Below are 12643 nucleotides of genomic sequence, written 5' to 3'. Positions count from 1 at the left end.
AACTTTCCAGAAAGGTAAAGGTGCTCTTAAAAAGTTATAATGAACTATTTAAAGGAGCTGGAAATATGTAGCCTTAAGAACTTGTATGTCCTCATCATTCAACTAGAAATGTTCTCTCCAAGATTACCAATGATCTCTTAATTGTAAAATCAAATGGTCTTTTCTCAATCTTTATCTTTCTTGCCCTCTCTATACAGCCTCTGACACTGTTGGTTATCATTCTTTTGTCCTTGATGCTTTCTTCTCTCATTTTGTGATACTATTGTCTTTCTTCCTCATTCTCCTCCTACCTGACTACTCAGTCTACTTAGCTTGACCTTTATCCAGGTCATATCTGCTAAAATGGGGTGTACCAAAGAACTCTGTCCTGGGTCCTCTTCTCTGCTCCCTCTCTCCTATTTCATTTGATAATCTCATTAGCTCCGAAGGATTAAATTATCTCTATGCTATGATCCTCAAATCTACCTATCCAGCCCTAACAATTCTTGCTTACCTCCAGTCTCATATCTAGTTATCTAAAACTAAATTATTTAAAACTGACCTCACTAACTTTTCTACAAGCCCTTCCTTCTTCCCAATTTCCCTGTTACTGTCAAGGAGTACCACCATCCTCCAGGTTACCCAGGCTTAAAACCTAAAAGTCATCCATAACTATCTAACATTATCTTATTCCTCTCCCTGCCATCCCATATCTAGTCTGCTGCCAAAACCTGTGTTTGCAACATCTGTCCATTAGGCCCTATTCTCTCCTCTGAGATTGCTACCACCTGGGTGTAGGCGCCTTCATCACTCCATGCTTAGGTTATTGTAAAAGCCTACTGGCTTGTTTCCTTGCCTCATACCTCTCCATGCTCCAATCCATCCTCCACTCAGCTGATCTTCTTAAAACATAGTTTTGACCATGTCATCTTTGCCATTTGATTAATTCCAGCAGCTCCTTATAACCTACAGGATCCAAAATAAAATCCTATGATTTTTAAAGTCTTTGATAATCTGGCCCCTTCTTACCCTTCTAGTCTCCTTACACCTTACTCCTTTCTACATGTAATGGAATCTAGTGGCATTGACCTTGCTGATCCTCAAACATAATATTTCATCTCTCAACTCCAGCCATTTTTTCACTGGCTGCCCATATGCCTAGAATTCTCTCCCTCCTATTTCTTCCTACTTTTCTTTCATTTTCATCTAAAATTCAGCTTCTGCAAGAAGCCTTTGCTGACAAATCTTTAACCCTGATGTCTTCCCTCTGAAATTGTCTCATATATATGTATTTGTTTATATACCTCGGTTGTACACCCTCCAGTGGACTGAGAGCACCTTAAGAGCAGGGACTCTTTCTTGCTTTTCTTATTCGGTGCTTAGCACAATACTATGTGCTTAATAAACACTTGTTGATTTGACTTGAATATCTTGGAACATTTGGACTATCTTATTGCTGAGAAAATTCAAGATCATATATTATGAGCTACCTCTTTTCCCCTACTCTATCCCTAAAATCCTCTCTGAAGCACACATCCCCAATTCTCTCCTCTTTTACTCTGACTTCTTAGGAAGAAGTTGCCATGCAAGAAGCCTTATCCAGGGTCAAATCTTTATCTGTGTCTATTCAATAACCTCTCATCTTCCCTGGAATTCATTCCTCTCTCACCTTCAGCTACCTTCTGGCTGCTACCCCACTGTCTAAAAAAATGTTTGGGTCTATCTCATCCTTTAAAAACCTGCATTTGACCCTGTCATACTGTCAAGCTATATGTTATAATCCTTTCACTAACAAATGCCACTCTTAGAAATACCTGAGGATTCTTCTTCCTTCTACATTTTCATTACTCATTTCCTTTTAAACCCCTTGCAACTTAACTTTAGACTCTAACACTCTCCTTAAACTATTCTCTCTAGAGTTATCAGCTTTTTAAAATAGAAAATTCAGTGGCCTTTTCCTTCTTTAATCTCTTTAGAAATTTCAGCAGTGTAGACCATCTACTACTCCTAGATCTCTGTCCTCTTCTGGCTTCTATCACTGTACTTTCCTAGTTTTCTGACTTATTTGTCTGTTCCCTTTTTCTTTCTGCAGGATAATCATCCATTTTCTGACCCTTTAAGCTTAGATATTCACCAGGATTCTGTCTTAGATCAAAACTTGATATATGAAAATTTTCCATTGGATTCAATTATTATCCAAGAAGATGATTTGAAAACCCAGATAGCCAGCTCTAATTTCTCTTCTGACTATCTTCTTGATATCGCACAAGTACATTTAAAATTTAAGATGTCTAAGTTAGAGCTGTCTTCCTTCCTAAAACCATAGTTTATCAAAACTTACCTATTGCTAAAAAGAACTACTAATAAATTTCTTGGGCACCCAGTTTGCAACCTGTGAGTCATGTAAGAGTTTTGCATCTCCTTCACTCCCATCCCCCATACTATCTATTATCAAGTCTTAATGAGCCATCACAACCTATCACACTCAGACCAGATTGGACTTACTCCAGGAATACCAATTTGGTTCAATATTAGGAAACCAATAAATATAATATGTGGTATTAACAAAAATAATAGAAATCATGATATTAATAAATGATGAAAAAGATTTCAATTAAATATTTTAAAATACTCATTTCTTTTAAAAATCATTAAAAGTATTGGAAAATGAACTTCTCCTTAATATGATAAACAATACTTGGCTAAAACCCAGAGCCAGAATTATTTGAAATGGAAAAATGCTAGAGACCTATCCACTAAGATGAAGGATAAAGCAAAGATTTCCAGTATCACCACTACAATTTGATATAGCTCTGGAAATGCAAGCTAAAGCAATAAGACAAGAAAAAAATTAAAGGAATAAGCACAGGTAAAGAGGAAACAAAATTATTTCTTTTTGCAGATGACATGATGATCTATTTAGAAATAGTCAACAACAAAAAATAAAAAACCTAGCTGAAACAATAACTTCAGCAAAGCAGTGGGATAAGTTGGCATTTATTTAGTGCTTTTAAGATGTGCAAAAGACTTTATATGTGTCAAATCATTTGACCATCATCAACAATATTGAGAGGTAGGTGCCCATTTTACAGAGGAAAGTGAGACACAGAGAGAGGTTAAGTAATTTTCCCAGGATCATAAGAGCTAAGTGATTTTTGAGACAGGATTTGAACTCAGGTCTAGCTGTCTTCAAGTCCTATGCTCTATCCACTGTGCAACATAAATGCATACAAATCATCCACCTTTCTGTATAACATCCACAAAACCCAGTAGCGACCGATAAAAAGAAATTCAATTCAAAAAAACAACAGGATGTATGAAGTGTTTGCAAGACCGATACTGGAACTATATAAATACAACTATAAAACACTCTATATAGAAATAAGATAGATCTAAATAATTGGAGAGATATTAATTGCAATGATTAGACCAAGCCAATATCAAACTATATCAGTAAAGGCAAGTTTCCAGCGTACTGAAAAAAATGTACACATTTTCTGGATCAAAAAACAAATATTCAAAGATATATAAAAGGTATCTCTTTATGCCTCAATTAACATATTTTCACCTAAATATTATCATTGGTAATTCTTAGCTCTCTTTTAAAGGCAAGTTATACATTGACTTAATAAAGAATGAGTTTTTATTGTGTGCTTTCCACATAATCTGAAAAATGACTGAATCAAGTGATTCAGATGAATGCGGATTTCAACAACTGAAAGAAATATTTAAGCTAGACACTCTGCCAGATAAATACATAAGCCAAAAAAAAAAAGAAAAAGAAACAATCTTAAGCACTTATATGCTAAAGAAAAAAGTTTTAAGACTCCAAACTTGTGTTCTGGAAATAAAAGTCCACAATAGTATGCTCCCCACAAAAAAAAAAAGCAAAAGCAAAATACTTCCCAGTTAATTAACTAATTCTTACTATAGCACTCAAATTAGCGTTATCAGTGATTTTTCAGGGAAAAAAATTTTGATTAAAACTTCCATTTTCACAAATATCCAATCTTCTATGTACTTTCAAGATAAATATTAAGGAAGAACATTCTACAGCTAACCCATAAACTAGTCTGAAAAAATAACCTTATACAGTAGTAACTCTAGATCAATTACCATTTGATACTAAAAAAAAATCTATAATTAAGAAGCAATGTGGTATAATAGAAAGTGCATTAAATATGGATTTATACAAGTGTTTGCATCCTAAGTGCAATTGTGAGAATAAGAAATTATTTTAATGAGATTGTGAATTTAATAAGATATTAAGATTATCTGCAAAATCACAACTACCAAAAATCTACAAAATTCATCATAATCACTATAATTCTCTAATGTCCAAATTCAGATTTAAAACAAGAATTACCTTGAGACAAGCCATTAGTTATTGGACTATCTTCAATATTTACTAGAATCAAAACCAGGAAGAAACAATAAACTATTTAGAAATGATATTTTATATCACTGAACTATATATGTAATTTTTCTTTCTGGGACATCAACATAAAAGTTATTATAAAACATTTCAAATCTATATGACCTTTTTTCAAAAGGCAATGACAGTATTTCAATATAAATTTTCCTGATCAACTAATTTACATACATATATCTCATATTACTGTTTAAAATATGCTCATGATCTTAACTAGAAAAATTTAAGACATCTATATTAAGTTAATCATCTGACTTCTAAAATCCTAATGATTCAGAAGATAAAACCAAAAAGTACTTATTGCTAAATACTGACCTTCCTATAATCATGATTTTAGAAATTATTGTGAGAAAATTTCAATATATTGGTATACTAAATTTGCTGAATTCATAGTTGAGAAGATTACAAAAATGGCTAATGAATGAAAATCCCAAGCACAAATGTCATCTTTTAAGTATACTTTAAGAGTTATATGACATTATCATATAGAAGTATTCTTAATCTTTTTTATTTCATGGACTCCTTTGACAGTCTAGAAAAACCTATGGGACCACGTTTCAACAAAATGGCTTTAAAGGCATAAAATTAAATGTATAGGATTACAATGGAAGCCAAGTATATTGAAATAAAGTTTTTGAGATAGAAAAAAATAAAAATCAAATGTAAAGACCCCAGTTTAAGAATGCTTGCTATACAAGAATCAAATCAGTTAAAGTTTTCAGAAGTAACTCAATATAACTATCATAAAAATGAAAGCACTGTTAAATACAAGGAGCTATTATAAATACTTCTGTAGGTAGATCATAAATTCATAGTATAATTCAGAATACGAAAAATCATCATTATGGATGCAAAGCCTATTAAGTGAATTTCACTAGGCATGAAACATGGTCCTCAAAAAGATAAACAAAAACTAATTTTAATTATTAACATTATGATACTAAAATTCCTACAGAAGCAAAAAATACAACAAAACTTGATCCTCTAATTTTTCCAAAAACACATACCATAATGAGCAGAGTAACTTGACCCTAAAATAAAATATATATTTGAACAAAGAGATAAAAAATGTTTCTCCTTCCTCATGCCTCACCTTCCTACCAAGAAATATCAGCAACTTTTACCTCCACACAGCATTTTTTAGGAGTAAAGGAGGGCAAATATTATTACCTTTTGTTACCAACTCTCCCAAAACTGATCTTTTCTCTTCATCCCTATTGCCATAGTCTATTTCAGTCTCTGAACATCTTTAACTAGATTACTGCAACTTCATTTTCTGGCAACTCTTCATCTTCAAGTATTCCATATTTCTACTATAAACATCTCTCTGTCTAACATTTTTACCATGCTGTATGTCTTTCACTAAAAATTATGGATCTTTTTCCTTGGTTCAAAGGTTTTTAGAAGCCTGCCTTCATAACCTCTCTTATAATCCTCTACCTTTCTACTTCTTTCAAGGCAAAAATACTCATTATTCTTTCAAATATACAATCCATCTTATTCAAATTTATACTACCTTTTCACAATGCAAATTCAATTGTACATAATATTAATAAAGCAACTGTATATACTCAGTAAATGTGTGGAGTTGTTTAAAACTGTCAGTGTTTTTAGACTACCAGCTCCTACCAGGTAAAAACTACACCTTTGCAGATACACATAAATAATGTTTCTATGATTTTACCGAATATTCCAATCTCTGTTGTTAACATCTGATACTGATGCCCTTAAAATTCAGCCTGAAGCATGATAAACAGGAGTACCAGTTAGCATTCAATCACAGAGTTTTGTAGTCAGTTTTTGTCTAACTTCACTCATTCTAGAAAACCTTGATGAATCTCAGTGCCAGTCAACAGTTTCAGCACCAAAAGGAAAGAACAGCGCACCATCTGACTTGGGGGTTTCCTTCTACAAAAATCATTTGGACTGGTTTCTGAGAGCTTTCAATAAGAAATATTCAACAGACATCAGTGTCAGCATCGCTTACTCTGAAGGGAGTACCCTTTTCCACATAATGAAAATAATCAATAAACGCAAGTCTGAATTAAAAAAAAAAAAACTGCACTTTCGTGCCCAGTAACCTCACACATTTTTCTAACTAAAAATAAGACGATTTTCCATGATTTTATTCCTTTTTTAGAGCACCATCTCAGACTTGTCATATCTGGACATATGGGGGAGCGAAATGGGGAGCTAGGATTCCTATCCTATCCTATTGTAATTTATTTTCCATAAGTCTCAAACCCAGGTCATAACTGAATCTTGTGTTTCCTTCAAACCAAATACTAAATCTGGTCCTTTAACTCATCTCACCATCTCTCTCTTACACAGAAACCCAACAACTATAGAAACAAAAGCGCAACAAAAACGCTCGAGAAATTATTCACTTGCTATTTATTTATCCTGGGAGTCGTGTCCTGCAGCAACTGCCTGCATATCGCCGAACAGAGGATTATTACCCAAATAAAACGCAACCGAATCAGACATGCAGAGCACACACAGCCTTGGAGAGGGAGGTAAACCCGGGCCGAAGGAAAAGTGCGCCTTTTACCAGCTTCCGGACCTTCCACCAGTTGGGGGATGGGGAGTAGGGATGCTAAAGAGGACTGGGGGAATCCCGAGACGTAAGGGGGCTTGAGTGATAAGAGAACAGGACGGGACCCCTTTGACTGTGTGAAGTGCAAAAGCAGTGAGAGGAAAACGAGGAAAGGGGGAGGGGGAAGTAAAACCAGGTTCCTTTCTTAAGGAGGAAAGATGCAGATTCCTTCACCTGTCCTCAAGCTAGGTGCTTCCTCTCCTCCCCAGGGGGAGCGCCCAGCCGAGTGGTGGCAAGTGAGGTGGTAACGGAGTTTGGCCAGGCTAACACTCCCGGTAACGTACAGCCAGAGCCTTATTCAACCATGGCCCGAGCAGCTCCGGGGCCGCCGGGTAGAGAAAGAAGGAAGAACAGAGGAACGGGAAAAAATCTGGGAATGGTCGAACCGTTGAATGTTCGTAGACACACACACACCAACAACACGCAGGAGTATGCACACACACACACACACACACACACACACACACACACACATCACACAAGAGGATGCATTACGGCCCGCGCGGGACGCACGCAGGCTTCCCAATGCGGGGTCCCAGCACGCCGGGCTTCCTCCCCAGCCGCGCGGTCGGTGCCCCGCAGCGCCGGCCCTGGAGCTCTCCCAGGAGGCCCGGGACTCCGGCTCCAGCGGCAGCAGCGGGCCCTGACACGTTGCGGGGGCGGCCGCAGCTCCCAAGTGGGGGGAGACCCTCGGGGATACCCTCAACCCCAGCAGCGCCAGCTACTGTCAGTACCCCCCCCACCTCCGCGATCCCACTCTTCCCCCCCCCCCTTCTTCCCGGGGGCCGCTGAGAGGAGCCACCACCGGCGAGGAGCCCGAGGCGGAGCCGGAGAAGCGGCTGCGGGGGTCCCAGCATCCCTCATCTGCCGGTTACCTGTAAGGACCCCAACGCGGATTTGGTGGTCGTGGTTGGTGAGGATCATTCCCTCGGTCGCCATATTTCCCAGCGCAGTCACCTCACAGGCAGGAGCCGAGAGAAACCCGGGGCCCGGAGCGCGCGGGACCGGGAGCGCGCAAGCTAGTGAGCAAGAGGGAGGGAGCGCGCGAAGGAAGAGGGAGGAGGGGGAGGGAAGAAGAGAAGGAGGAGGAGGAGAAAAGGGTAAAGGAGGGAGGAAAGGGGAGGGGGGGGGACCAGAAGTGACCGGGCACAGGCGGCCGCGAGGGAAAGGACGAAGAAGAGGAGGAGTCAGAGCGCGTGACTAGGATACAGTGGGGTCGAAGGCTGCTAGAGGGTCAAAGAGCCGGGAGAGGCAGCGGGAGGGTATGCTAGCGCGCGCACGCGACTTCAGCACCCGCATGAGCGGAGTCCGAGCGGGTAAGGTGGGCTAGGAAGAGAAGAGCCCACGCCAGAGGGAGCAGCAGCTGCGGCAGTTGGAATTTCGCTCCCGGAAAGCTAAGGACTTGAAGTGGTCGATCGGAGCAGAAGTGGCAGCCTCTGGGAGAGCTTGTGCTGGTGGGGAGTTTCCTGGGGTGGCGGAGGTGGTTGGGCCTGGGTTGGGAGGGGGCGGAGTCACGGGCCGGGACAAGGAGCCAGTGGGAGCGTGGAGGAGGAGGTGAGGGGAGTGACTGAGGGATTGCTCGGGTTAGGGAACCTGCACGAGCTAAACCAAACGTGGCCCTGCGCGCACTGGCGCGCGGCCGGTTGCAATTTTTGCTTGGCTGGGCGGGTTGGGGGGTGGCGGATTCTGAGAGGAGTGGAGAAAGGTAAGTACGAAATTGACACGGGAGCGCGCGGAATGGTCAACCTAAAAGGAGCCCCAGACAAAAGCAATCGTTCGCCGAGCAGAGATTTGGGGGGGGAGGAGAGGGAGGAAGATGCCACCGAACTCTTTCTCTAGTCTTCCTGCCCCTTTTGCTAGAGGGCGGGGGTGGTACAGCCGCTGCCCTGGAGATCCCTGGAGGGTGTTCTGAGCACCTGCAGGACCCCTGGCATATGGGTAACTGAGGCGTAGGATTCCTTTGGACGGTGCGCACTGCCCTTGGGGAATTGCCGCCCACTCCATGGGAGGCGGGGGAGAACCCTATGGGGAGCCTGAAAGAAGCTTTGAAGGTTGCGTGGGTGGAATGTGAATGTTGGATGCTAGCAGCTCTGAGACGGCTAGGAGAAGAAGGTAGCTCTTAGACAACCTGGTTTCTTTAGCTATGCACTTTATGGTGTTCCCTGGGCATCCCAGCAGCTTTGTGCTTTAGCGTCATTTCTCTTCCTTGGCACTCCTGACATTCTAGGGGTTTCCCATACAGAAAAATGAGGGTGAAACCTATTTACTGAATGTTTGATTAGAAAAAGAAAAAGCACAAGGAATTCTTTACCTGGGCTCTATGAATTTGAGATTATAGATTGAAAACCATACTCACATACGTATTCAAATGTAGACATGTACGGAACGATGTGTAAAAATATATATACATGTATGCATAATATTGATAATTTTCTATATAACTGGTTTCCTTTATAATCCTATGGATTTAAATTCAAAAAACTTTTTTTTTCTGAGAAGTGGTCCATAGGTTGCCAGAGAGTTCCATGACACAAAAAATTAAGCTCCCCAGTCCTCTAGACCCTCCCAATCAAAATTGGAAATGGAATCCAGTACTTTTGAATTCCAATTTAAATTCATTCTGTTACTGTTTTGGTATTTTGGTATTTGAATTACCCCACTGATAACTCATATCGAAATAGAGAATTTGGTAATAGCTAGCATTTACATAGCATTTTAGTTTTTGCAGGGTGCTTTGCATATTTCATTTTATCTTGACAACAACCATATTAGGTAAGGGGAGGAACTGAGACTGAAAAAGGTTAAGAGGTAGGGACATAGAGCTAGTTAAGTGTTTGAGGCAGGATGTTTGAATTTAAATCTTCCTGAATTCAAACCTTTCCAAGCCCAGGTGTCTTACCCATTGATCTGTCCAGCTTGATAATGTATTTTTCTATATTTTATGTAAAACATGTACATTTATGGTTATTTTTTGTTATTCTCTAACTCTTCCCTGTTTTGTCAGTCAGCACTGGGGATTTTAAAAGAGGCAAAAGAAAGTCTCTACCTTCAAGGAGCTCACAATCTGATAAATGAAAAAACAAATGTATTCAGACAAGCTATATAAAAGGTAAATAGGAAATAATTGAGAAAGCATCAAAATTAAGGGTTGGGAAAGGCTTCTTATAAAAGATGGGATTTTAGTTGGAATTTAAAGCAAGAAAAAGCAGTAGGGAGAGAGCATTCTAGGCTTAGGGGAAAGAGAATATGCCATAGGTTTGAGAAGTAAAGTGAAAGAAGTCTTGAAAGGGTAGGAAGGTCCTAGGCCAGCAGAGCTTTGAATGCCAGAGTATTTTGTCTTTGACCCTGATAGCAGGAGGGAACCAGTGGAGTTTATTAAAGGGAAGGATCAGGTAGGGAGGGTAACTTGGTCAGACCTATACTTCAGGAATATCACTTTAGTTGAATAGAGGATGGATTGGATTAGGAACACTTGGGGCAGGCAAACCCACCACCACACTTTTGTGATAATCCAGGTGATGAGGCACTTTACCAGAGGTGTGGAAGTGTCAAAAGAGGGCAATTGGGTAGCTCAGTGGATTGAAAGCCAGTCCTCAGTTCAGATCTGGCCTCCAACACTTACCAGCTATGTGACCCTGGGCAAGTCATATGACCCCCATTGCCTAGCCCTTACCATTCTTCTACGTTGGAACCAATACACAGTATTGAATCCAAGACAGAAGGTTTAAAAAAAAAAAAGGACATATTGGAAAGATGTTGCAAAGGTAAAATCCAGCAGCCCTTGGGAACCAATTAGATGGTGGGGAATGATAGTGAGATAGTGATATGAGAAATTGAGGGTGATATCTAGGGATGGGGAGGATGATGTCTTTTATGGTAATAGTAAAGGCGGGATGGGCAGGGGAAGGATTTAGGGAGAAAGATGATTTTAGTTTTTCTCACCTTTTTCCAGTGCCCTCATTAAAAAAAAAAAAACAACTTCTTTTCCAAAACCTTGAGGTTAAAATCTATTTTATAGAAAACCTGTTTTTTAGTAGAGTTTAAGAACTGTTGTGGGGTTTTTTTAGAAGGTCTTCTAGACTAATTCTGTTTACTATAACCCACACTTTAAACTTGTTTGTAAATATATTAGAGCCTCCCAATGAAGCAAAAGTCATTTTTTAAAAACTATTCAACTCAGAAGACTCAGACTGATAGGCCTTTAGTAAATGTTTAGCCCCATTGAGATAATGGAAAGAAACATAGGTGAATTCAACAAGACAATTTATATTTATATAGCCCCTTGTGTATGTATATGTGAAATTACTTTTTATAAAAACATAAAGTATTAAAGGGAAGGATCAGGTAGGGAGGGGTAACTTGGTCAGACCTATACTTCAGGAATATCACTTCAGTTGAATAGAGGATGGATTGGATTAGGAACACTTGGGGCAGGCAGACCCACCACCATGCTTTTGTGATATCTCCTACATTTCAAAGCAAGTAAAAAGAATAAAAGACATACACTGCTTGTTGCATATTGCAAAATATCCTATTTTTTTTTCTTTTTGTGAATGTAAAATTAACAAATTTTTTATTTCTCATATGAAAAGCACTAGTTAAAAGACCTGTATTCTAGGCCCAACTTTCCCACTGTTGGCTGAGAGTTTGGGCAAGTCAATACTCTGGACCTTAGTTTCCTTGTCTATAAAACTAGGAGGTGGATTAGATGATTTTAGGTTATGCACTAACCATCTAATTCTATGTTTTTATGCAGACTACCTATATTCCATTTAATGAGGACCTTTTACAAACTAATGCTATCTTAACATCTTGGACTTTGTTCTTTGTAAAGTCCTTAGCAGAATACTACATATGATAAAATCTAGTAAAATTGATTTGAGAATGAATATATTTAATTCTTAGCCAATATATAATATATATCTATATCGCTGATATTTTAACTATATATTTATATTGCAAATATGTTTAAATTGCAGAAATTTATAATTAATAAAATTCAATTCTGTATATACATTATACATTATATTATATATATAATGCCAGTGAACTGCAAAAATTCAATATACTCTAATAAAATATTACAAAAAATTTGTTGTTCCAATTATTAGTGTGATTTCCTTTTATCAGTGGTTTCTAAGTGATTGTTACTGTATGAACTTGCAAAATGTCATCCAATGCCTAACACCTTTTTCTTCTACCAAACTTGTTTCTTCTTCCTAACAAGGTGCATTTTAACATCACTCCTGAATTCTTTCAGGAATTAAATGTATTAGATCAAAATAAAATTACTTGAGAAATGAGAAAGTGAATCTGTTTATTCACAAATATCTTAGAAGTCATAATGCAGAAAAATTAACCTAGAAGTGAAATGAAAAGATATCTTTATGTAAGAGTTAGAATTGAATGAACACATTTTCTTCCCCTTCTAAAAAGGCGCCTACAATAGAAAATAGGTCCATAGGTTTATTCTGGCTGCCAAAGACAAAATGGAGAAAAGATTCTAGTGTATAAATGCAATATCTCTCATTATAGAAATTCTTCCCATAGATTGTGATTTGAGTTTTTCTAGAAGCAGTAATATTCATCTTGTCGAAAGGAAAGCACTTTAAAGAATTTTTCAAATTTTTGCAAAT

At 38.6% G+C, this 12643-nt stretch overlaps 1 protein-coding gene across 12 annotated transcripts in view; it reads right to left on the bottom strand.

Annotated features, from left to right (window-relative positions):
• The window catches only part of GPHN (gephyrin), an 852406-nt gene extending 843774 nt beyond the window's left edge, over positions 1-8632 (bottom strand). For 3 of the 12 annotated variants that reach the window (XM_056820910.1, XM_056820911.1, XM_056820887.1), the window contains exon 1: positions 7883-8488. Coding sequence is in view for 10 of the 12 variants with exons in the window: in XM_056820887.1 (XP_056676865.1) it covers positions 7883-7946 (64 nt within the window). In the remaining 2 variants the exon portion in view is untranslated. Of the gene's footprint in view, positions 1-7882 lie in introns of all 12 variants that reach the window. The other 9 variants (XM_056820908.1, XM_001369841.4, XM_056820913.1 and 6 more) reach the window with 6 other exon arrangements.
• Positions 8633-12643: the final 4011 nt, after the last annotated feature.

Source organism: Monodelphis domestica, chromosome 1, assembly GCF_027887165.1.
Source record: "Monodelphis domestica isolate mMonDom1 chromosome 1, mMonDom1.pri, whole genome shotgun sequence".
NCBI lineage: Eukaryota > Metazoa > Chordata > Mammalia > Didelphimorphia > Didelphidae > Monodelphis > Monodelphis domestica.
The sequence above is the reverse complement of the archived record's forward strand: the minus strand, read 5'-3'. Positions and strand labels throughout refer to the sequence as shown.